Consider the following 26,551-nt stretch of genomic DNA (forward strand, 5'->3'; position numbering starts at 1 on the left):
GTGGAACCAGTCTGAGGTGGGCAGTTTTGTCATAAGCCCCCAATACACAAAGATGATACTGAGTGGGAGTCAATAAAATCCGGACTCCATAAGATGATAAAACACGAGCAAATCTGACCTTAGCTCCTGTGGTCTGGGAGTCCAGCCTTAGGGAAATTGCCCAGCCCAGCCTCTTCTGGGCTCTGACGGGTGCAGACAGGCCTCTGGGACCCCTGGGCTTTGATTTTGTAGGCGCCTCCTGGTGCGAAGGGAACATTGGCGGCTGCGTTGGATGGTGCAAGGGATGCTGGGGAATGTGGTCCAGCACTCCCCAGCTCCCGGTCCCAGTCACAGGCCTCCTCAAAGCTTTGGGCCCCCAACAGCAGGGCTTTTAAATCATTACCTATATCAAAACAATACAAAACATATGTTCCTCAAATGTATAAAACCAAAAATAAAAAATATAACCCAATGGTTTTTTTTCTCCACATTTTTTAACATCTTATAAGAAAAATTGCTAAATGTATTTAAATATTGATACACTTCTCAACAATATCTCCTACAAACACATCCAACTACTAAACATGTCTAACTTCTACACAATTTGTTAAATATTCCTAAACTTTAAAAAACAAATATACTTTTAATAAACCTAAAAAGCAAAACATTTCAGTACAAAAGTATTCAACTAAATGTATTTATTAATACAAACATTGCAACATCTGCAAATTGTTTTCTAAATAACTCCCCACCCTTAACCCCTCAAAACACAATATCCCACTCCTAAAATTTTGTATATTCTGAAAATATTACATAAATAATTATAATTCCTTAAAAAATTACATTAAATAGTAAAATATGATTTAAGTTACTCCAACACTTTTCCCTTATAAACCGAAGATCCCACTGCAAAAATTATGACCTTGCTAAAATATATATATATATATATATATATATATATATATATATATATATATATATATATATATATATATATATATATATATATATATATATATATATATGTGTGTGTGTGTGTGTGTGTATATATATATATAAGTATAAAATTATATTATATTTAATTAAATAATGACTTTTTTTAATTTAGGCCCCACCCTAACCCCCTATGAACCCAATATCCCACTAGTAAAAAATATATTTTACAAAAAAGTATATTATTGATAATATTATAATGCATCATAAAAATGAATTCATTTGTTTTTTAACTATATTTTTGATAAAATAAATAACGCTCCCAAAAATATAAAACAGCATTTAAAAAAACGTTTGCAGAGGAGAACCAAACTATGGTGAGGAGCCACACATTGTGGTGAGGAGCACCAGATTTCTGAGCTGGCATTTATAAAATACTCCTAACATATGCTTCAGTAAAAAACGTGTCTGGAAAATAGACCGCATGAGCTGTATCTAACCCCGTCCTTAGGAGTAAAAGAAAACCTGTTAGCAGGACTGCGAAAATGTGAAGAGGTAAATGACAGAAATAAGGTTTAAACAAAGTGCAGACAAACAATTTACAGTTCACAAAGTCGAACTGTAAATATCATGAAGAAACCTGCATGGTGCATCTGCAACATTTTTAACCATTCACCTGGCACAGAGCTTTGCGGATTGAGATTTTTGATTTGACTGCATTTCTGCTGGCAACGATATAGTGTTGTGAGACTGTAAGCACTGGGACCCTTGCAGTTCTGGGCGACTTAACAGAGGATCTACATACTGGCTGGGAGGTGTTTAGGTGTGTTTATTAACCTCTTGAATGCTAATGACAAGGGTAACTCGTCATGATGCACTGGTTGACCTGTGCTGATGACAAGGATAACTCGTCATGTATAATGGGGTTTTCAATAAATCAGCGCAGGAGGGGGAAAACCCCTTAGCAGCCAAGGTGTTAACTGTTATGATGGTATCAGGGAGCTCTTTGTAATTTTATGCTGGGAAAGAAAGATGTACAGTCCAGATCTCAGCGTGTGGGGTATTTATTTGCATGATCCTGGGCTGGAAGGATGCTATAACAGGCGACGAGGATGAAGTCTGTGCCCCAGACAAACAAAAGAGCTCTCCCTGAAAGTTTTCAATATTACAGCAAACTGCTTTTGTGTGCCACCTGCACCCAATTCGATGAGAAGCAGTTAGAAGTTGGCGTGTGTAGATTCGAAGCACCGCTGTAGCCCATATCCGGGACTCAAAGAAGTTGCAGTCCCTGGGCAGCAGTGCATTCGAAAATCCTGCAAGAAACCCACTGGTAAGCCCAAAGAAGAGACACTGCACTACAAAATAATACAGAGCTGTCATCAATACATAGCAAAATTCTAAAGGCAGCCTCAACCAGGTATGATGCAAAAAGCTTAAGTCAGTGATGAACAAGTATGAGAGACGAAATCTTTACTTACCCACAAGAAAGAAGATGGGGGCATATTAACAAGCCCCTTATCGCCGCGTTATCGGCACTTTTCTGCCGATAACGCGGTGATATCTGCATCGCCCTATCATCAAGGCAGCGTTAAGTCAATTAATGTGGCTTAAAGCCACGTTAATTGACTTAACGCTGCCTTGGTAATAGGGCCTCTTTCACGATAAACACTTTGTGAGTATTGTGGTGGGCGTTCCACTGCAACACCCATTCATTTCGATGCTGCCACCTATTATCAAGCTTGGCGATAATAGGTGGCAGCGCAAAATTTAAGGACAGGTCGGACCTGTTCTTAAGGTGGCGATACAAGGAGAAATGCTTCATTTCTCCTCGTTTTTGCTTTTTCCATGTGTGCTGCCTTGTGCAGCACATATGGAAAAAGCAAAATGCCAAGGTTTCTTTATGTACAGGAAGGTGTCCCTTCTGGTACATAAACAAACCTCTTTTTAAAAATGCCAATTTGTAACTTACATGTGTGCTGCATAAAGCAGCACACATGTAAGTTACAAAATGGCAATTAAGCTTTGTTTATGTGCAGGAAGGAACTCCTTCCTGTACATAAACAAACCTTCCCTGCCTGTGCTGGCGTTAAGTTGTAAAACTTATCGCCATCGCAGGGGGAAATGCTAGGCTGCACCATATCCTTGGTACTATGGTGCAGCCTAGTGTTTCCGAAGTGTTGTAGAGAGGCGTTTAGCCAAGGCGGCTAACACCTCTCTTTACCACTTTGTTGCTAATATGCCCCATGGTGTCTTGCAACCTCTGTTTGAGTGTGATGATGCAAGTGCAAGCACAAGGCCAGTGCTTGCAGAAGGTACTGGCCCGGAAAAACAGCTGGTGCTGTCCAAACAGCATATGCTCTGAAAGGCATTAGAAAAGAGCACAAAGATTGATGCAGATGTGTTTCTGAAACCACCACCAGTGAAGAAGCAGAATATTGGAGCCAGGTGGACTGCATGGAACAAGAAGTTAAAAGACTTCATAGATGCTCTAGAAGAAGTAGATGAAAAGAAAATCATTAAGATATTTCAGGATATTATACGTTGAATAATTCAACCTGTCACAAATGCTTTTAATTACAATGATGCGAAAAACAGGAGAGAGTTTTCCCGAATCAACCCAGAAAGGACTGGGAAATAGTGACACCAAAAGAGGGGGGTTTCCTTTCTGTGGTTATTTTATAATGATTGTACAATAAATCAGACCAATAGAGTAAGACCACTGTTCCGGGACAGATTTTGCAGATTTTTGAGGATACTGCAAAATCTGTCCCGCAACAGTGGTCTTACTCTATAAAATAACCACAGAAAGGAAACCCCCCTCTTTTGGTTTAATTACAGTGATGACATACTGGTATTTGGAGCAAAGCAAAAAAACATGATATGGCGGCTCTTACACAAGTGTGCCAGTTGCCGGCTGATGCAGGTCTTACTCTGAACACAGCAAAGTGTGAGTTTCACAATACCAGACTTAAACTCTTTGAACACATATTTTGTGATGGGAGAATGAATCCTGATCTTGATAAAGTGAAAGCACTGTCAGCTATGTGCCACCCACAAGATGTTAAAATACTATTCCCTATTGAGACAGTTGACAAAACAGAATCACCTTTTCCAATGGGCTACGGAATGTAATCAAAGCTTCAATACAATAAAAGATACAATTGAAAATGCAACTGAAATCCCCTATTTTGACCCCAAACTACAGACAGGGAACATAGTAGAAGCAAGCCTTTCTGGTGACAGAGTATAAGAAGTGCTGAATAAAAACCACAAGCTGATGCAGTATAATACCTTCAAATCAAGGAAGCATTAGAAGCCAAGATCAATCGAAGGCGAATATCGACTATGAAAGGTCAATTTTCATTCTACACAGAGCCCCAGACGAGACGCCACTCCGATAGAGCAGAGAAGCCTACAGGGACCCCTGATTATTCTTGACGTCCACAATGGGAAACGCAATCTAGCAGCAAAAGCCAGATCGCGCTTAAAGAGGCCACATTATCACGTCTTTGGGGTTAAAAGCCCCGGTTTCCACAAGTGTCTATATCTTTTGACATATTTATCGTGAAGCGCGCAGCATTGACGTATGACAGTACGCACTTACAGAGGCCGCCTGATCACGCTATAGGAATAGCAGCCCTGATCTACACGTGATAATTTTATAGAACAATGGTTCGGAGTAGGCCTTATGCGGTCCTTTAAAGAAAACAGAGGGTGTTAGCGAGTATTTAATAAGTCGCTAGGGAGCATTGGAAGTAGGAAAAAATTGGAGTTTTTTATTTTTACTCTTTTCTCATAACAATATATAAAAATATATATACACTGTATTGCAGGTGCTCAGGTGAAAAGTACGGTGCAGGACGTGACATAGGTGATCAAAGTGAACGAACTGTCACACACAACAAGGATAAAAACACACAACAATTATATACAATGGTACAAGTGAAATTCCTTGGGTAGGTCGACGGCGTTTCGATCTATATTGTTTTAGATCTTCATCAGGACAGTTGAGCCTCCTGAAACTACAGAAAATTCAATTATACTCTCTTTCTTATATGTTTTCCTACATGTTTGGATCTGACATTGTTTTTGTGCTCCCGGAGAGATTTAAAATTAAAAAGGAATATATTCCCAAGCATGCACATGTTCAATTTTCTAAGCATGCATTTTTGTGTGAGATGGAATAGTTCGGGGGTAGATGATTAAATCTCACCCAGGTGCGCGGTGTTTGTTCAGGCTTAAGTTATGCGCGCATGCATCCAAAAGAATTGACTATTATAATTAAAAAACATTATATACCTTGCCAGTGGAGAGGGCAAGGATGGTCATTCGTGCAATACAGCTGGGCGGATGTCGCAGCTTTTCAAGGAATCTGTGGGTAATTTAATAAGCATGGGTTGGGCTCAGTAGCTGTAATCATTTATTAGGCCTTGGCGAAATGAGGGACTGAGGAGTAAACATAATTGCTTATTAATCCAAAGACTTACATAAAATTGGTTAGATTCCAGGCTTTTATTAGGGATTTCAAGTGGCGATTGTTCACTTCTATGTAGGCGAAATCCTACTTGGACTCTTAAATAAGAGAAGGAATTAAAAGTTATTAGGACTCTAGGTGTATTACTGGCCATAGTCAGAGGAAAGAGGGGGTATTTACTTACAGAAAATTAGGTCAAAACATAATCAGTGCCAAAAGCGCATACGTCGCTATGGTAGAGAAACGTGCCTGAAACTGAAAAACATCATCAGTGGTCAGGGCATGCTTTTGTTTAGTTAGAAATTGTGGTGGTTATGGCCACGTTATCGACGATACACTTACGCAAGTAATGTGGGTTCACACAGCGCATTCGTCGCTATGGGCGCCTGAAACTGAAAGAATGGTACCGGTCAGTGCGTGGCGAGTTCAAATCTATTAGAGTCAGCATGGCGAGAGAGAGGCCGGGGGGTTGGCGATTCACTTACTTAATTATTGCAGGTCGGTGCGGCAGGCAAGGGGTCCGAGTACCTCTTTACAGCAGCTCACAAAGGAGTGAGCGTCCCGGACTCCATTAAAAGCGTGTCTGGGATAGTGCGCGCGCAGGTCGGGAAGCATGCCCTGACCACTGATGATGTTTTTCAGTTTCAGGCACGTTTCTCTACCATAGCGACGTATGCGCTTTTGGCACTGATTATGTTTTGACCTAATTTTCTGTAAGTAAATACCCCCTCTTTCCTCTGACTATGGCCAGTAATACACCTAGAGTCCTAATAACTTTTAATTCCTTCTCTTATTTAAGAGTCCAAGTAGGATTTCACCTACATAGAAGTGAACAATCGCCACTTGAAATCCCTAATAAAAGCCTGGAATCTAACCAATTTTATGTAAGTCTTTGGATTAATAAGCAATTATGTTTACTCCTCAGTCCCTCATTTCGCCAAGGCCTAATAAATGATTACAGCTACTGAGCCCAACCCATGCTTATTAAATTACCCACAGATTCCTTGAAAAGCTGCGACATCCACCCAGCTGTATTGCACGAATGACCATCCTTGCCCTCTCCACTGGCAAGGTGTATAATGTTTTTTAATTATAATAGTCAATTCTTTTGGATGCATGCGCGCATAACTTAAGCCTGAACAAACACCGCGCACCTGGGTGAGATTTAATCATCTACCCCCGAACTATTCCATCTCACACAAAAATGCATGCTTAGAAAATTGAACATGTGCATGCTTGGGAATATATTCCTTTTTAATTTTAAATCTCTCCGGGAGCACAAAAACAATGTCAGATCCAAACATGTAGGAAAACATATAAGAAAGAGAGTATAATTGAATTTTCTGTAGTTTCAGGAGGCTCAACTGTCCTGATGAAGATCTAAAACAATATAGATCGAAACGCCGTCGACCTACCCAAGGAATTTCACTTGTACCATTGTATATAATTGTTGTGTGTTTTTATCCTTGTTGTGTGTGACAGTTCGTTCACTTTGATCACCTATGTCACGTCCTGCACCGTACTATTCACCTGAGCACCTGCAATACAGTGTATATATATTTTTATATATTGTTATGAGAAAAGAGTAAAAATAAAAAACTCCAATTTTTTCCTACTTCCAATGCTCCCTAGCGACTTATTAAATACTCGCTAACACCCTCTGTTTTCTTTAAAGGACCGCATAAGGCCTACTCCGAACCATTGTTCTATAAAATTATCATTCTACCCCAGGTTCTACTGTATGGGGTTCCCTTGTTTATAACAAACACTGATCTACACGTGGGCATATTTTAATCTTACCGAAGATCCTAGATCAGATTCAGAGGGATCCAACTACAACACAGACGTCAATAGGACGCCCTAATCGCCATATATCAAGTCTCCCATCAGGAGGACCTCCTTGTGACGCTCTTATCAGAAGAGTATAATATGGAGTTGGCAACGCCGTACTTTTGACGTTGTTTGACCGAAAACAGGGGTGAATTATTGTACATGATCCTGCTTTTAGGACAGAGACAAAGATAGTCTCGACAAAGATGGATTAATAATTTCTTACCATCAAAACGCGTTGAGGCACCTTTTGTGTACAACTCAAGACTCCATAACATTAGTATAAGTACAAATAGTATAGTGTGATGTATTAAGGTTCTAATAAGGACTTGTGCCTAGATGCATCAAACTATTTAGGAAGTGCAAACGGTGCGAATTGCAAAATTCGGCCGTTTGCGATTCCTAAATAGGTGTCTTTAGGGCAATGCATGATTATTTTTAAAATTGCGATTTCGCAATTAGGGTGTGCAAATTACCACGAGTTTGAACCTCGTGGTAATTTGCAAAAATGTGTCAAAATGCCCAAACATGCATTTTTAAACACTGTCATGTTACAGACACACATGTCCTTAGGATCTGTGTGTGTGTAACATGCACTTTAAAATACATTTCAGTAGTGCAGGGGGGGTTACTTTGGACCCCCCCCTGCACCCATGGAATGCATGCACATTTTGCGAGTACCAAATTGCGAATTCGCAATTCCCATTGATTCCCATGGGCCTTTTGGCCCATAGGAATCAATGGGAATTGCAAAATCGCAATTTGGAACTCGCAATTTTATTGCGATTCGGTAAAAATTGCAATTTTTACCGAATCACAATAAAATTGTGAAATTAATGATGCATTGTCATTTGCGATTCCTTATTTGCGATTCCTTATTTTTCGCAAATAAGGAATCTCAAATGAAAACGTTGATGCATCTGCCTAATAGAGTGTACAAATTGTATTGCACTAATCTGAATGTCCTTCATGTGTCTGTCCATGTATGTAATTATGCGGGTCATAATTTGATGTTAATGTACTTTACTTGAAATTGCTTTTTGTATTATTGGAGGGACCAGTTTCTTTTAATCTATGTATTTTATTGTGTTTTTAATTTGATCTATTTTAAAATGATTGAATAAAACTAATGTCTTTTTACATCTCAGTTGTTATTTCATAAATGCTTGTATTAGAATTTTGAAGCATAGTCAAGGGGAAATTACTATTTTTTCAGTTTTCATTCGATCACAACAGCAAGCTCGTGAAAGGATGCACAATTTTGTTGAAAAACTTGAAGAGCTTAAAAAAAACAGCAAGTTTAGTGAAATTAATGATGAAGATGCTATACATCTGTGAGTCATCGTTGGTGGTCTTTCTGAATTTTTCAGGAGAGGAATGTTGAGAGAGATGCTCTGCTTAGAAAAAGTACCGCTTGTTACAAGGGTAGAGGAAATAGCAGATCCACAAGCTGCTGTTTGAAAGCTGGAACAGAAAGAGCTAGCAAAAGCACAAGGTAGATGCACGCAAGTCGATGTCTCCAAAGAAGAAAAAGTTGTGCTGTTGATGTGGATTTTCATTTCCACAAGAAGACAAATGTCAATAGCAAATAATTCCAGGAGCTTCTAATCAAATTAAATGTCAAGCAGCAAAAGCATACACCTCAGTGACTCCTAACTTTAGGACTCCTAACTGCCTTCTGTGAATACCGAAAGTCTTAAAATGTTGAGTTTTCTCAATTTAGGAGTAGTAAAGTTAGGACTCCTAACTTTAGGACTCCTAAATGCCTTCTGTGAATACCGAAAGTCTTAGAATTTGGATTTTTCTCAATTTAGTAGTAGTGAAGTTAGGACTCCTAACTTTACTACTACTAAACTGAGAAAAATCCTAATTTTAAGACTTTTAAGACGTAACACAACCTGTCTTTTGAACACAGCAACCATATGCACTGTTTACATGTATTACTGTTTGCAGTAATCGTCTGATATTTTTTGTTGCACTATGTATCTATAAACTGTAGCCGCATTTTTTTGTTTTGTTCTATGTGCCTCACTTCCGAGTTTGCAGGTCTGGATTTTATTCAATATCATATTTGTACCGAACTCTCTGAGCCAGTCAAGAGGAGACTCCTCAGCCCTGTCTGACCATAGGGGCCATTTTTTTCCAGTTTTATATAGCGCAGACTCGACCCAAAGGTATTGGACTCCTCAGCCCTGTCTGCCCCTGAGAGCACTGCAGGTCAGCTCTGCGAGTAGGGACTTGGCAGGAGACAGGACCACCCAAGTGCAAAAACAAAGGGTTTTGAATTGCTTTTAAAACCATTTACAATACTTATTCACATGCTGCAGTCTAGAAACTTGGCCGGACTGCCCCACCCCCGCAACAAAATCAGCCTACACCCCATCAGCCCCCACTGGAAAACATTAATGTGAGTTTGGGTCTAATAATAAAAGTTTGTACCTGTTAAGCAACCAGTGTTATTTTCAAACTTTTCATTGTTGAACATTATTGAAAAGACCAACCTAACATGTTTGTAGGACTCTCTGGTTTAAAAACATGTTTTATTTTTTCAGACTATCTGGTTAATTAAAATACACATCCAGCAATATGGAAGCCACAATACCAAAGAACAGTGCCGACCAAGAAAGAAAAGCATGCTCCAAGAATCCTTTTTCTAGCATAAAGGTAGGACAAGTGATGAAAGACATTGGTATTGTGGGCCGTATGCCAGGAGAATGGTAAGAAAACGAAATACGAAATGTTACATGATCATTTGTTGGCAATGTTTAGGTTAGGTTTCTTACTTTAGAAATTCCACTTGCATCGCATGGCATGAAGTGCTATATAAACAAAACTTAATTTAATGTAAAAGCCCTTGCAGGCAAACTATCAGCCTTAACTTAGGCACAACACTATAGGGCGACCAAATATTGCCTGAAGAGACTGGTTATAAAAATTAACAACACCAAGGGCCCGATGTAGGTGGCAAATTCCGGTCGGAAACGGCCGAAATCGGCCGTTTCCGACCGGTATTTGGCACTTTGAGATGTAGGGGGCCAGTATTTACCTATTCGGTATATTTACCGAATCGGTAAATTTACAGAATCTGTAAAATACCGAATCGGTATTTTTACCGATTCGGTATCTTCCAGATGTAGGTGGGACTCTTCTGAGTCCCACAGGCCTTTCAGATTCGGTATTTTAACACCCAATCCAATTGGGTGTTAAAATACCGAATCCAGGTGTGCATGCACATGTGTGCATGCACACCTATGCCATGTGACAGACAAGGGCATGTCTGTGTGCCACATGGCACACAAGCCAGTATTGGGGGTGCTAGAAGGTGTCAAAGTGACACCCCCTGCACCCTTGCTGGAATCGGTATTTACGGATTCGGTAAATACCGAATCGGTAATGCCCATTGATTCCTATGGGCTTCAAGGCCCATAGGAATCAATGGGGGATACCGAATCGGTATTTACAGAATCGGTAAATACCGAATCTTACAGATTCGGTATTTACCGAATCTGAAATACCTACATCTCCCCCCCTCTAATTTACCACTTCATAAATACCGAATCTGTATGATTCGGTATTTATGAGGTGGTAAATATAGATTTACCTACATCGGGCCCCAAGTGTTCTCCTGAAGGAAAGACATATTTTCAACTCAGTTACTCATTTGAGGGATTTGGTAATTGTATATCTATTCCAATATACAAAAGGTAGCCAAGAACAATTATTTATACCTCAAAAACTGTGGCTAACAGTATTTCCTCATACATTAACATAGATTTCATCAATCACAAAGAATATGAATCATATTGGTAAAATAAAACAGACTTTCCCGCTGTCAGAATAAGATCAGCGAATTCTATTTCTCTCAATTTTGGTGGTAATCTCAGACACATAGGGAGACCACCCAACTGTATTGTCCTGCTTAAATTTAAGAATTGCGCTATCACTTCATCAAGCAATTTATGTGGATGTGGTAGCTAATTTGTCTATGTTTTGGTCTCTATGGGCTAGATGTAGGTAAATAGGATTTACCGATTCTAAAATACCGAATTTTACCAATTCGGTATTTTATAATCGGTAAATCCTATGTTGCTAATAATTCGGTAAAAAATACAGAATCGTTTAGATTCGGTATTTACCGAATCGGTATTTACCGATTCGGTAATTGCCATTCATTCCTATGGGCCTGGAGGCCTATAGGAATGAATGCCTATTACTGAATCGGTAATTACCGATTCGGTAAAATAGGGAAAACGTCAAGGGTGGCAGGGTGTCACTTTGACACCCTGTTGCACCCCTGAATAGTGCTTGTGTGCACCTGTGGCACACATACATGCCCTAAGGGCATGTATGTATGTCACATGGCATAGGTGTAAATGCACAGATTTGCATTTACAGAGGTATTCGTTATTTGCCACCAACTAGTAGTTGGTGGTAAATAACGAATCCTTAAAGCACAGAAGCACTCTTTAAAGGGCTTCCTACATGTCATTTACTGATTCGGTAAATACCGAATCGGTAAATGATGATTTGGTAAATACCGAATCGGTAAATACCGATTTGGTATTTACCGAATCTGTAAATTAGCCCCTTACATAACAAAAGCCTATTACTGGTCGGTAACGGCCGAAATTCGTTAATTTCGGCCATTACCGACCGGTAATAGCCGTCCTACATCTGGCCCTATATGTCTAACAAATACACAAGACCACTCTGAGGACCAAGTGCTGAGTTGCACAATACTGTAGACCCAATGTACAATCAATATTACAATAAACCAAAGCTCAACAATTGAACATATACTCAGAATCACTCACTAAAATGCCAAGGTCTCCAAATCAAAACTAAAGTCAAAGACAAGCTGATTCAAGTCATATGAGTGAGAACTTCATAATATTTGTAGCCGGTCTTTATCGTCAATCAATGCCCAGGCGAATGTTTGCAAAGTTCACATAGTCACCACTCTAGGCTTAACAAGAGATGTGCCTAGAATCGCCATCGCAACTGAGAGAAATAATGTTTGGTGATGTAATTCTGACAGCAGGAAAGTGTGTTTTATTTGACCCATAAGACATGTCAATGCATAAGGTAGTATGCCTAGCTGCAATTTTTGCAGTATACATTTTTCTTTATGACATTATGAGCATTATGTGTAAGGGAATTGATTTACAGTTATCAAATTAAATGAGTAACTGAGTTGCAATATTTCTCTCCTTCAGGATACACTTTGTGTTGCCAATATAAACGACAATTGGTAAAGCCAATATGGTTTGGCTAGTAGACCTATTGGCTTTGTTAACCCCTTCCATGCTGATGACGGAACCGCTCCGTCATCAGCTACAGTTGAGCTGTGCTGATGGCGGAGCGGTTCCGTCATGGCCCGGCCGCCGCGCCTGCGCGGCGCTGATTTCGCACCTGCGCGGGCGTTCTAATGAGCGGGGCGGGTCATGACGGAACCGCTCCGTCACCAGCACAGCTCAACTGTAGCTGGTGACGGAGCGGTTCTGTCACCAGCATGCGGCGGCCGCGCAGCCGCCCCGCCCCTTTAGCGCTGCGGCGGAATAGCCGCCGCAGCGAAGGGGTTAATGTTATGAGTCATGTTGAACAACATTGTGGTTGCTGTGCACCAGAGTAGAAAAAAAAATCCTTATGACACATCTCTGGCCAGTCATGCTGGCCAGCAAAAAACAGTCATTCGCTGTTCTAATAAAACATTATTCAGCTTTGCATGTGATTTGGCAGACCCCGTATTGGTTCTTGTAGAAAGGAATCTTCATTTGCTCCAGGATAAATCTGCGGAAGCTCTACTAAGAAAATTCACATCATGGGTTCAGTTTAACTTTTGATCAGTAGATTATCATGTATATGTTTCTAGTTATTCTTCTGTTTTGTATACATCTCAATAGGTCTAAAAAAATACATCTTATGTGTGTGTGTATGAGTACTTGTCTTTCTCTCTCTATGTATATATATATGTGTGTATATATATCTTTTTTTTATTTTTTTTTTAAACTACTGACGGTCATCATTATGTGAATACAATTAGGACCTAGTTTCAATAGGAACAAAGCTTTTTGTTTTGTTAATAACGTTGGAGCCATTTAACGAATCTTCACAAAAGTTTCAAAACTTGTTTGCCACTCCTGTCTGGTTTGGGTGATTTATCAAGCAGGTGCTGATAAAAATGGAGTGTCCCAAAACGCATTTTCCCCATTCAATTTCCCATAGGGATTTCAGACACGACTACAACCTGAACTGTTGAACGCAATTACACAAATTGGCAGAAATCTTGATCTTGGTCCAGAAAGAGTGTTTTTTGTAATTTGTTGTGAATCAGTTCAGTAGTTTTGGAGTTTTTAAAGAAAATAGATGTATGTATATCTGGATACGCGGATCCACCATGGTAGATCTATGGATCCACAAGCCAACAACAATGCCGCGATTGACTGGCTGCAACCTGAGAGAAAACTTTTGGCAACGATCTTATGAATCAGGATACAGTTCCCGGGGGGTAGAAAAATAAAGACTAAATAGGATATAAAGTATCAGAATAGATGTATGCTGAACCCATGGGACTGATGGAGGGGTCTTTAAGGGCCCCTTCAAGGGCAGGAAATTCTCCAAAATTGGTTTATTTTGTGTGTTTGAGATCCCACAGATCCACTACAGTACTCAGTGCGGCCCCCAGTGTGCATCCACTGCGGATCCAGAACCAAATTTAAAACACATCCACCTACTCAAAGACCCATTCACACACTTTCTCATACACCCACACAACCACTCACACCTATTCACACATCCATACAGTCCCTCACTCACACACCCACTCACACAGCCATACAGTCACTAACACATCCACTCAGAGACCCAGACAACCACTCACACATCTACTCGCAGAACCACACAGGTACTCACACACCCAATAACACACCTACTTACACACCCACACAACCACTCGCACACCCACTGACATACCCATGCAGTCACTCAGAGACCCAGAGACCCAGGAATCCACTCACAGACCCACACTGTCACATATCCATACACTCACTCACTCATACACCCATACAGTCACTCACACATTCACTCAGACACTCAAAGAACCATTCACATACCCACTCACAGACCCATGTAGAAACTCACAAATCCACCCACACAGCCACATGCACACCCATAAAGCCACTTACACACCCATCCACCAACCCACATAGGCACTCATATACCACTCAGAGACCCACACAGCCACTTATATATCCACTCATACACCCACCCACGGACACTCACACATTCACTTAGAAGCCCCCACTCACACACTCATACAGCCCCTCATATACCCACTTAGACCCACACAGGAAGTCACAGGAAGTCACATACCCACTCACATAACCATATACACACCAATACAGCTACTCATAGACCTACACAGCCACTAATACACCAATGTATATACCTACCCCTACCACACCCACATACCCACTAACACACCCACACACACACCCAGCCACTCACACACCCTATCTGAGAAAAATTACTCACACGCCCATTTACACACTCATACAACCATTCAAACACTCAGTCACACATCCATATAGTCACTCACACACCCACTCACACACTCATTCAGTCACTGATACATCCACTCAGAGAAACATTGCTAGATGCACTCACAGACCTACACGGAGTCTCACACACCAACTCATGCAGTCACATACACACCCATAAAGCCACTTACACACCCATTCACTGACCCACATAGGCACTCATATACCACTCAGAGACCCACACAGCCACTTATATATCCACACATACACCCACTCACCCCCGGACACTCACACATTCACTTAAAAGCCCCTACACACACACCCATACAGCCACTCATATACCCACTTAGACCCAAACAAGAAGTCACACACCCTTTCATATAACCATATACACACCAATGCAGCTACTCACAGACCCACACAGCCACTTATACACCCATGTATATACCTCCCCATAACACATCCACATAACCACTAACACACCCACACACATACAGCCACTCACACACCCACTCTGATAAAAATGACTCACACATCCATTTATACAGATTTAAACACTCAGTCACACATCGATATAGTCGCTCACACACTAAAATTGATACTTGTATAGCGCACTACTCACCCGCAAGGGTCTCAAGGCGCTTGTACGAATACCGCTGTGGAACCCATCCTGGCTTTCCTTGTGAGGTGTCCACTCCTGGGCACCCCCAAGGTGGAGGCCAGGCATCCTTAGCATTGTGGGGGCTGTTGTGGAGATTAAGCAAGCTATTGCCCAGAGTTGCAAAGTGGGACTCCATGATTGGAATAGGCACCGAGGCGAGAATTATCAGGTCCATGGAATTTTGAGCCCAACACCCGCCGAGGCGGGGAATTGAACCCTGGTCCCGGGCCAGACCTCTGCATTAGGGTCTGCCGCTCTAACCATTGAGCCACACTTCTCCACTCCAGCAGTCACTGATACATCCACTCAGAGAACCATTGCTAGACCCACTCACAGACCCACACAGACACTTACACACTAAGCATGGGTGAATTTTGCGAATCTCGCGTTCGCGAATTTTGCGAATTTGCGAACTTGCAATCCGCAAAATCCGCGAATTCTCGCGAATTTGCGGATTTTTTTTTTGTGTGTTTGCGCGGGTTTCTGCCAGTTCGCGAGGGTTTTGTACAATGTCGCAAATTGCGAACTTACCTGTCGGGTCGCAAGTTTCGCGAACTTGTTGTTTCTACGTGTCCAGCCTGTTTGGGACACTCTTCTTCATCACTGCCACTCTCTGTCACCACTGCCACTCTCTGACTACTCATGCCACCCTCTGGCCCACCCATGCCACCCTCTGTTTCATCACAGCACCCTCTGGTTGTCCAGTCAGTGTACATTATTGTGGCAACGCAAGCACACCTTCCCTGCCTCAAGTGACCTGAATTAATTTGGGGCTGATTAATGTGTCACAGAATATTTTTTTAGCTGGCACCTGCTTCCTTAGTGCTTCCTGATTAGTGATCTTTTGCACTTGCTAAGTGCTTTCATTGTTGCAAAATTAGTTACAACACCTGCCCTGCCCCAACTGACAATAATGAATTAGGGGCTGATTAATGGATTTGAACTTCCAGCCTGGCTCCTGCTTGTCTCCCTTAGCTGTAATTCAGGACCTTTGTGGCATATGTGTAACTATTCTGAGGTTCAGAGCAGGGTCACATAATAGTTGCAACTGGCAACTGAACTCTGGAGGGGCCCCTCAGGAAGCACTACAGGAAATGGCTACTAATGATGAGCCTGAACTTTTGAACCTGGTAAGTAGTTTCAGTTTTGCTAAGATCGTATTTCTGCAATTTTGCACTTATTCGCGGGGCGCGAAGTTGTACTGGGAAGCCGCGAACTCACGCGAACAGTGCGAGCAAAATCCGCTGCTCGCGGATTTGCGGATTTTGCGGGAGATTCGCGAATCTTGCGGATTGCGAATTTACCGAAAATCCGCAAAATCCGCGAGCGAAACGGATTTTCCGCCCATGCTTATTACACACCCACACAACCACTCACACACAGTTACACACCCATGCAGCCTCTCACACACCCAGTCAGAGATCTAAAAACTACCACATATCCATTTACATACTCATAAAGGCCACTCACACATCCACTTACTGACCCAAAGAACCAGTCATATATCCACTCATAGATCTATGTAGGCACCCACACACTCACGTATACAGCTAGAGACACACCCACTCACATACCAACATACCCACTTATACACCCACACACACATGCAGCACAAACCTACACACACACACCCTTATACACTCACACACCCATTCTCCAACTCACAGCCAGTCACACATCCATGATGGGACCCAGGAAAACCACTTTCACACTCATTCACACTCCCATACAGTTACTCACATACCCATCCACAGACTCACTCACACACTAACATACCCACTCACACAACTACTACACACTCACTCACCCAGTTACGCAGGCAAACAGCCAAAGGTTGCAGGGAAATGATAATTTGGAAATTGCATTAACAACTATATACATTCACATAAATAAACAAATAGCCTGTCAGTTGGTTTAATAATACAGGACCATTTAGATTTGAATGTGCTAAATAAAATTCCAGCTTTGCATTACAGACACTTGAATTTGAACGGAGAACCACAGACACAAGCTTAACTTAGAGAAAACCAAGAATTTGATCACTGGGGCCAGTTCCGTCTTTTATGCTATCCCTTTGTTTGAAAATAAGTTGCCACTTAACTGCACTTTTAATGTATACATAGTGTTGGCTTACTGTAAAGAAGATTCTCCTTTGTAACAGGAGATGGTCTTGCTCAACTTACTATCATCATAGGCTCTTGCCTAAGTGAAAGTAATTCTCTTTTATAGGAGTCCTGGAATATCTTATGCCTTAGCTCCAGTAATCTGATATTTGGTCACCTGTCTTTTACGTAGCTCACTACCATTGACAAAGCATCCCTGTGATGGCTACTCTTCACTGGCTACAAATGGCTAAGTGTGTACAACTTAAAGTTCTATCACAGTTTCACTGTGCTATTCGACTAAGAGGTGATGTACCAGATTTTTGAGCTGCTAGGGTATGCTGTTTTATGGAGTGGAAGAAGTGGGTGTGTGTAAAGAAAAGGGAATGGTTTGAAAGAGGTAAGGCTGGTAAGACAGTGGTCTTCATTAAACACAGCGCAAACTTGAAATAGTTTGAAATCTCTTCTAGAGACCTAGGAAGAAACCTCTCAGAGTACATTTGGTGCCTTTGCCTTTTTTAGACTTTTTTGCCTTTTTGGAGATTAACAAAGAGCGTCACTTACAGTCCTTAAAATCTAAGATGGTCTGAGGCCCACATGCATCAAGCATTTTTGGAGTCGCAAACGGTGCGATTCCTTAAAATCGGCCGTTTGCGATTCCAAAAATGCTTTTTGAGATGCATCATGCTTTTTTAGAAATCGCAACTTTTTTGCGATTTCTAAAATTGCGATAGCATTTCAGAAATCGCAATTTTGCGATTTCTAAAATGCTAGGCATCATTTGATTTCAAATTGCGAAATTTGAAATTGCAAGTGCAAATTACCACAAAGTTGAACCTCGTGGTAATTTGCGAAATTGTTTAAAAAAGCACAAACATGCATTTTTTAAACTGTAAAGTTACAGACACACATGTCCTTAGGACATGTGTGTATGTAACTTATAGGTAAAAGTGCATTTCATGGGTGCAAGGGGGGTCATTTGGACCCCCCTCTCCACCCTTGAAATGCTTTGTTGAATTGCGATTTCAAATTGTGAATTCGCAATTCCCATTCATTCCTATGGGCATTTCAGCCCATAGGAATGAATGGGAATTGCGAATTCGCAATTTGAAAATCGCATTTTTTATGCGATTCGGTTAAAATAGCGATTTTTACCGAATTGCATAAAAAATGCAAAAATATTCATGCATAGGCTTTTGCGATTTCTAATTTGCGAATCGCTATTTTTCGCAAATTAGAAATCGCAAAAGCCCATATTGATGCATGTGGGCCTTAGAGTTCCAGGATATGAAAATGTATAGATTACTAATAGTACTTCAGGTGTACTCTTTATACCTTTGTGAATCACTCAGAAAATCCAGCTCATATTTAATAAAGATTTAAGGAGGGCAAAGGCCTATCTATTTGTACTAATTGTAGAAGTATAGACTTTCATGCCAGCCTCATGTTTTCCAAATATATCATAAAAGACATTCATGCAAATAGGGGAGCTATTAGTCAATCCCATTTATCAATTGGGAGGCTCAAATGTCACTTAAATTATGCCCCTTCCGCCAGGGTAAACAGTATTGTGCACTGTATCAAATATTGTATACCTGCACTAGGTCAGCTCCATTGTACTAATGGATACCTTCACTGGGAGTGACTCCACTTTGCTTCTGAAATTTATATAAATTGGCAATATTGAATCATTATTGTAATCCACTTTTGTATATTTATTTATCTTATAGAAAACAAACACAAATCATTAAACAAACAAATTGTGTATGCAAATGTATCTGCTAAAGCTAAACACTCTCAACTTAGTGAAGATCATTTGAACACTTACATTTGACTCAAGAGCGACCTCAAGGAACAACTTGAGGTACTTTAGCTTATTGAATGTCTTTCCACCCTAAATAAAATCCATAATGAAATATATATAAAACTTTTGTTATCTATTGGTTTGATCCACAAACATTGACATTTTGATTCTTCCTACGAAAGCATGGAGCATAGGGATGTGGGCTTTAGCAAAAGCAACTGTGATTATAGGCTACATGGAGATCAACAATTTGAAATTGGAAATAAACCGGGATTCTCTGGAAAGACTTGAAAAAAAAATCAAATAATTTGAAATAACCACAAAAACGAAGAAACTAGACAACTTAGCCAAAGACGTACGGTTTTATGACAAAACGACCACATACCCTTACCTCCAGGAGGATTATTAGAAACAGAACACTCAAGGGCGCTTCTTTAACAGGGGGACAGGGGCAGCAGATGTTTCACTAATTTCTCAGATTTGTCTTACAGCACAGGGAGAGACAGTGAACAAGCAGGGCCCAGCAGTGGATACCACTACCAGGAACCATGGTACCAACCACCCCAGGGCAGGCAAACAGGGCCAGCAAACATCTGGCACTTCTTTTTTAGAGGTTACCCAGTGGCGACAGCCCAGGGGACGTATTTACCCTTGGAACAGGCTGTCTTGACGTGGACAACACCAACAATTGTGGGACGCAGGACGGCCACAGGGACAGAACCCCAAGCAGGTCAGTTCCAACCAGAAAACCATGGGGAGATCAACACCGGATGGAGGACATACAGATGGTAACAAGGAATACAAGCCAGATCATCAATCTGTCAGCACACACTCTATCCAATGATGAAACCAGTATTCTTACCAAACGACTATCCTTTGTAACCACACCTTTCCCCAATCGCTTCAACATCAGGGCAGAATAACACCCCTTCTTCCATAAAGTGAGGTTGAGAAATGTTTTTAGACACTCCACTCCATCGCAATCAACATCAACCACTGGAATGAGACCACCCTCTACATTCATGCCATCCAGCCACATGATGTCGCATAAAATCGTAACTTTTGAAACTTTTGATCGAGTCCTATGTCAAATACAACATCACCAAGGGAGAACGTGAAGCCCTGAACTCATTCAAGAATAACAAAACATAGTCATTAAACCAGCAGATAAGGGCGGCACCATTGTGGTGCAAAACACAAGTGACTACAAAGCAGAAATATACTCGCAACTTTCAGGTTGTGGTTCCCTCTTGGAACCTGTATGCAAATACGTAGACTTCTCCATGAAACCTCTGGCTGAAGCAACTAAAACATACCTTTGAGATACAATGCAGGTCATTAACCTGGTGGACCAAATGAAGTTTGATCCAAGATCACAGCTAGTGGCCACTCTGGACATCACATCACTCTACACGAGTATACCGCAACAACCAGCACTAGACATAATGAGACAGGCCTTGTACAAAAGATCCCAACCAGCAAACGTACCAACAGAATTCATAATGGACCTCATTGAGGTTGCTATGATGCAGAACTTTTTCATCTTTCAAAATGACTTCTTCATCCAAACAAAAGGAATAGCTATGGGGGCAGCCTTCACACCAGACCTAGCTATCCTCGATATGGATAATTTTGAGGACCAACGAATCTTCTCTGACACTAATCCATTCAAAGAGAACGTTACACACTGGCATAGGTACATAGACGATGTACTGTTGATCTGGACAGGGGATGAAATAGAACTGCAGATGTTCTTCGAGTGGATCATCACTTGCTCCTAAGATATCAGGTTCACCATCCACTGGGACAGACCCAACATAGACTTTCTAGATATCACAATCAGAACTATGGAGGACTGCCTGTACACATCACTGTATAGAAAGCCGGCAGAAAGAAACTCCCTACTGAGGTATACCAGCCATCACAACAGAAGCCTATGAGACAACCTAATGTTCAGTCAGTTTCCCCGGATCCAGAGGAACTGCTCCTTGAAGGAGGACTATTTTCGGGAGTCAGATGGTCTAATTACCCGCCTGATGGAGAGAGGATACCTCAGGAGACTTGTCAAAAGGGCCCGGAAACAAGCTTGCTACTACAACAGAGAAACACTCTTGACCCCTAAACAACACAAACCTAGTACCAGCAGAATGATCTGTGTTACAACCTACTGCACCAGAAGCAATGAGTTCAAGAATATAATCAAAGGACACTGGCAGCTCATAGCAGATGACCTTAACACACAGGATCCTCCGATGCATGCCTTCAAAAAAGCTAAAAATATCAGAGATCACGTAGTCTGCTCTCTTCTTGACACACCACCAAGACCAACAATCCAAATGATGTGGAACCTCTCAGATTTCAAATGTACACGATGCAAGGAAAGTAAAATGACGATGGAAACCAAGTCCTTCACTTACAAAGAACACACCATCCAACCAAAGGCACACACCAACTGCAATTCAAGTGACGTCATCTATGCCATCCTATGCCCATGTAATCTACTATATGTGGGACAAACCAGACAAAAAGTCAAGACATGGATACTGCAGCACTGCAGCAGAATTCTCTGTGACACCCCCGGTGCCCCACTAGTGGAACACTTTAGGACACACACACACCCGCCGGACTCCATCAGATGGCTGGTCCTTGAGAAAGTGTTATTGAGATAAAGGGGCAGTGATCTTGGGCCTATCTTGATTGTCAGAGAATGTAAATTGATTTTTCTTTCGGACACAGTGAATAATGGACTAAATGAACTAGATGCACAATTGGCGGGTCTAACCCCAGAGTAAACGACAGACCCACTATGTAACAATTGTCTGCCATATGACCCTGTCAATGACATGTCCATTGTTTTTCTAATGACCCAGGCTGGGGTTTTGTAATAAACATGTGTATTACCAGTGTAGCACACACAGCGTTGTTATAAATGAATGATGCCTTCATATGTATGCTCAAGATGTAATCATGCTGTATAAGATAACCAACTACATACCTGTCCTACCCTAGTGACGTGAAACCATGTCTACGGCTCACATGGGTTGTGTTATAACTAAGGTGCTGACTATTTAGATGCCAATCATTCATTGTGTACTATCATTGTGCTAGTACTCATAATGGTCTTAGATTGCATAACAAGGCCCGCAACGTATAATACATCAAACGCAGTCTTATGCCAGTGACACACCGCTGTATAGCATTGTGCAGTGGCGGTTTCCCCATGGGGGCGTTTGGGCGCCGCCCCCCCTGTTTTCTCGCCGTGCGAGAAGAAGGCAGAAACAAATGGTAGTTATTTATTTATAACTACCATTTGTTTCTGCCTGCCCTTCTCGCACGGCGAGAAAACACTACAGTCAGCAGAACAGAACTTCCTTCCTGGTTACTAACCCGACTCGAGTCTCAGGGAAGGGGGGAGTGGCTTGGGGGAGTGGCTTGCCCAATGTTGTTAATACGGACTGTTTGGACAGCCTGAGAGGCAGTCCAAACAGACAGTATTAGCAACAGAGGGCAAGCCGCTCCCCCAAGCCTCCTCCCACTTTCTGTTCTGCAGGATGCAGACTAAGTGGAATGACGTTTTTAGGGCAGCCGGCCGAACCAATCAGCGCCGGCTGCCATGGAGGGGAGGGAGGCTGCCTGCAGCCTTCCGTGACGAGAGCGGCGGCATTCGAATTTCAGGATGGCGGGAGCAGTCTCGGGACTCAAGAGTCAGAGCGGGAACTCGGGAAGCCATTGCCAAGGTAAGTTTTTTATATTTATTTATAGAGTTTTATTCTCTGTGGGCGCTGAATGAGCTTGGAACATGCTTAATCCTGTTCTCAGTGTCCGGTCATGGAGCCACGATTGCCTCTTTAGAACTACTTCACTTTCCTTCAGGGATTGAAAGGTGGAGGGAGATGTTACCAATGGATCAGTGACTACTGTTTTTGCTGGGAATACTAGTTCCTCCATCCTAGAATTTTAACGCTATAATTGTTGGTATAAACGCTAGGTTAGTACAATCATTAAGGCGGGGAAACAACTTTTTTTTAAAATAGGCCAAAGAGCAAGAGAAGTAACGAAGTAAAAAGCATGACAAAATGTCCAAGAGCTATTAATGCGAATGTAAAGGCTCCCGCGTCCAATATGGAGGACATAGAAGGACGCTACAGGCAAGTATCTCTGCCTAATATTCATCATTGTTATAGAACCTGTCTGTTAAAGTTTGACTTTCTCCTCAGTTTGTTACTTGTACAACTGCAAGGCACGAGTACCGAGAATGCCCAGACAAAACGGGCAAGAGGCCATCTTGAATGTACATAAATTAGTGTTGTCTGGGACCGTTGCAGACTATCAATTGAGTGCATTGTTGACGTCAGTTGTGCAAAGAGTGTTGTGAAACAGAGCAGCCGGAAAGAATCCTACCTACCGGTTCTGTTTCACACGTTCACAATTATACGGCAAAGGAGCGATTCCTTGCATGTCTGTTAAAAAATGCGCCTCCGATGGGAACGCTTCGCTGGGATAAACAGCGAGAACAATATCAACAGGCAGCCCAGTGGGGCTGTAAAATCAATACCGGGGCCTGCTGTTTTTAAAATAAATTGAAGTATCCGATAAGAGCAGACAAACAGCCTGCTCACTGTGGTAGTTTGTTCTGCAGCAGCAGAACAAATAAGAGGGTATGGTAAACGTTTTTTTAATGACAAAGTGCTGAGCTAGAAGGTGGCAGGCGCATTACGGCCATCAGGCTGAAAGGGCTTTATTTATTTTTATTCAATTTACAATCTGAAAATCAATTTCTGCATTGACTGACATTTTACGCCCCACTACTTTCAAATGTCACCAGCCGCCACTGGCATTGTGTACACTAAAGTATGTGTAATAAGTCTACATCCCTACTTCTGTAAAGGGCGGTGATGCGCAGGGCACACAACCAACAACGCAAGTTAACTGCAATGCCATCTCATGACGAAGACACTTCATTTTTTTTACACACTCCCTCCTTAGTTACATGCTTCTGACGACCAGGGCATTTTTACATACTCCCCTGATGGTTCTGAGTAGATCCTGACATTTCGAAACTATGAGCTACTATAGGCTTAGCACTGACGAGCCCCCTGACGGCTGACGTGAGTGGCTGCACCCCCGCCTGCACGCATGCCACATCATTCTTCATATTACCAAATTTTTCCGGCAGACAGCTCTCATTCAGAGCATCCGTTCCGAGTGAAAGGTAAGCGCACCTCTTTACATGCTCTATTACAGTTATAACCATCACTTTGTTTTTGGAGATTGGGTTTCTTGATTCACCCTAGGCATGTTTGGTAGTTTCCAGAAATGAAGTGACGCACGATTGCGAGTTCATTAACCTGTCCTAGACCGCGGCCAGTTGCTGCCTGACTGATGGTATAGCCAGACCCCCTCCATCATGAGTACTTTGTGATTTAACAACACATTATTAGCTCTCGGGTCACTGACAGGACTCGAGCGCTCGTACTCTTGGCACTACGCGCATGTTCCCCAGTCATCACACCGGGAGCACGCCATGCCCAATTTAATGATACCGCCAGCACCCGGGCACCGACGAAGGTTACGACACGGAGCTCCGATATACGCAACCTCTGTTTTTCAGCCACATGTCACACACTCTCTTACATATAAGCTGTTCTATATAGACACACTGCGGTGTACGGCACTGTATATTTACAGACAGCCATTACCTGATAGCGGCAGACTAGGAAGTTGGCCACTGACCTAATAAAGATATGCTACTGTTCCACTGCAGGGGAGTTAGTGGATGTGCAACATGTTATCAGACGGTCCATCTCGACCCCTTTTAATTTTTCTTCTTTAGATTCCAAGGGATTGATTCCCAGTGCAGTGCAAGCTGCTTACCTCTCGCTGCATGTTTCCACTCATTATTGAGGAAGTACCCGCCCCACTGTCGCTACATAGTGAGAGCAGCTGATTCAATCAGCAGATTTTTGATTTTTTCCTTCTTCCTTCAGGAGCTTAACCAGACCCACCACTACCATTCAAACCGTGGAGGTTTCCCATCGCTGTTTTTAAGTAGGTACTGATCACCGGATATAATAGTAGCATACATGGTCACATTATCACTTCCTTACACGGTCTCTCCAGTTATTTATAGGTGTTCTTTACAGTCCAGTTAGGATGAAGACCCCACCGTAAGGACACCATTCAATACTAGACTCAGGGGTTGAAACGTCAACAGCACACAGATATCATACAACACAAAATCTGGCGACATTGTTCAAGAAATGCTTGCCCATTAGAGTATTTTCAGGAACGCTTGACCATCCACAGACTGGAAAAGTTCTTATCATGCAACATTGATGTATATATGTCATAAATACCTTTTCCCTGTCCCCCATGCACATGTTACCACTTCACACCATTTCCCTTCCTTCTTTCCTTCCTGCACCAAGAGCACTGTAATATATTGCACTGAAACCATAATGAGCAACGAGGTAGCCATTATTTACGAATGCTTTGAATATATTGCACTGTAATCAGACTGAGTAACGGGGTTGCCATTATATGCTAATGCTTTGAACACAATTGCATTAGATGCTCTGTTTCCAAAAAGTGAATAAATTGGCCTTATGGCATAATGAACAATTGTTGTTTGCTACTATTGATTATCTCGTAAAGAAGTTCCTTGCTACCTTGACCACATCTTTTTGTACGGTATTATTAACCCTGGTTGGGTAGTATGTATGGATTACCCCCCTAATACTCAATATAGGCCACATGTGGCACTCAAAAACAGTTTGCTAAGAATGCATTTGAAGCTACTGAATTTACCAGTGGCTGCTAGACCATAAGCTTACAAGGATGTCATCACAAATGTTCTATAGTAATTAAAGCATTTATTGAAAGGTGCCAGTCTCCAGTTTTCATTATATATATATACTAGCAGCCTGCCCCAGCGTTGCCCGTGGCAGAAGGGGGCTGGGGGCAGCATTTCAGGCTTGCGTGCACTCCCGCCCCGGCCCCCGCCCGCCACGACATTGTCTGTGTCCCGGACAATGTTGTGGCGGGCGAGGGCCGGGGCGGGAGGGCACGCAAGCCTGAAATGCTGCCCCCAGACCCTGAGCCTTACCGCAGTTGTTCCGGGCCAACCTCCCGCACCGCTCCCTCCCGTCCCGTGTACCAGAGCCTTACCTGAGCCGCCGCTCCTCCCCGAGCTCCTCACTTCACCGCCGCTCCTCCTTGCAAGCCTGAAAT

The 26,551-nt window shown here is 42.1% G+C and overlaps 1 protein-coding gene across 3 annotated transcripts in view; it reads left to right on the top strand.

Annotated features, from left to right (window-relative positions):
- LOC147693577 (solute carrier organic anion transporter family member 2B1-like) overlaps nucleotides 1-26,551 on the top strand; it is a 617,951-nt gene that overhangs the window by 22,838 nt on the left and 568,562 nt on the right. For all 3 annotated transcript variants that reach the window (XM_086933807.1, XM_086933808.1, XM_086933809.1), the window contains exon 2: nucleotides 9,769-9,880. In XM_086933807.1, the coding sequence (XP_086789933.1) occupies nucleotides 9,803-9,880 (78 nt within the window). In that variant the 5' untranslated portion in view covers nucleotides 9,769-9,802. The remainder of the gene's footprint in view (nucleotides 1-9,768; nucleotides 9,881-26,551) is intronic.

This window comes from Lissotriton vulgaris, chromosome 8 (genome assembly GCF_964263255.1).
Source record: "Lissotriton vulgaris chromosome 8, aLisVul1.2, whole genome shotgun sequence".
Taxonomy (NCBI): Eukaryota; Metazoa; Chordata; class Amphibia; order Caudata; family Salamandridae; genus Lissotriton; species Lissotriton vulgaris.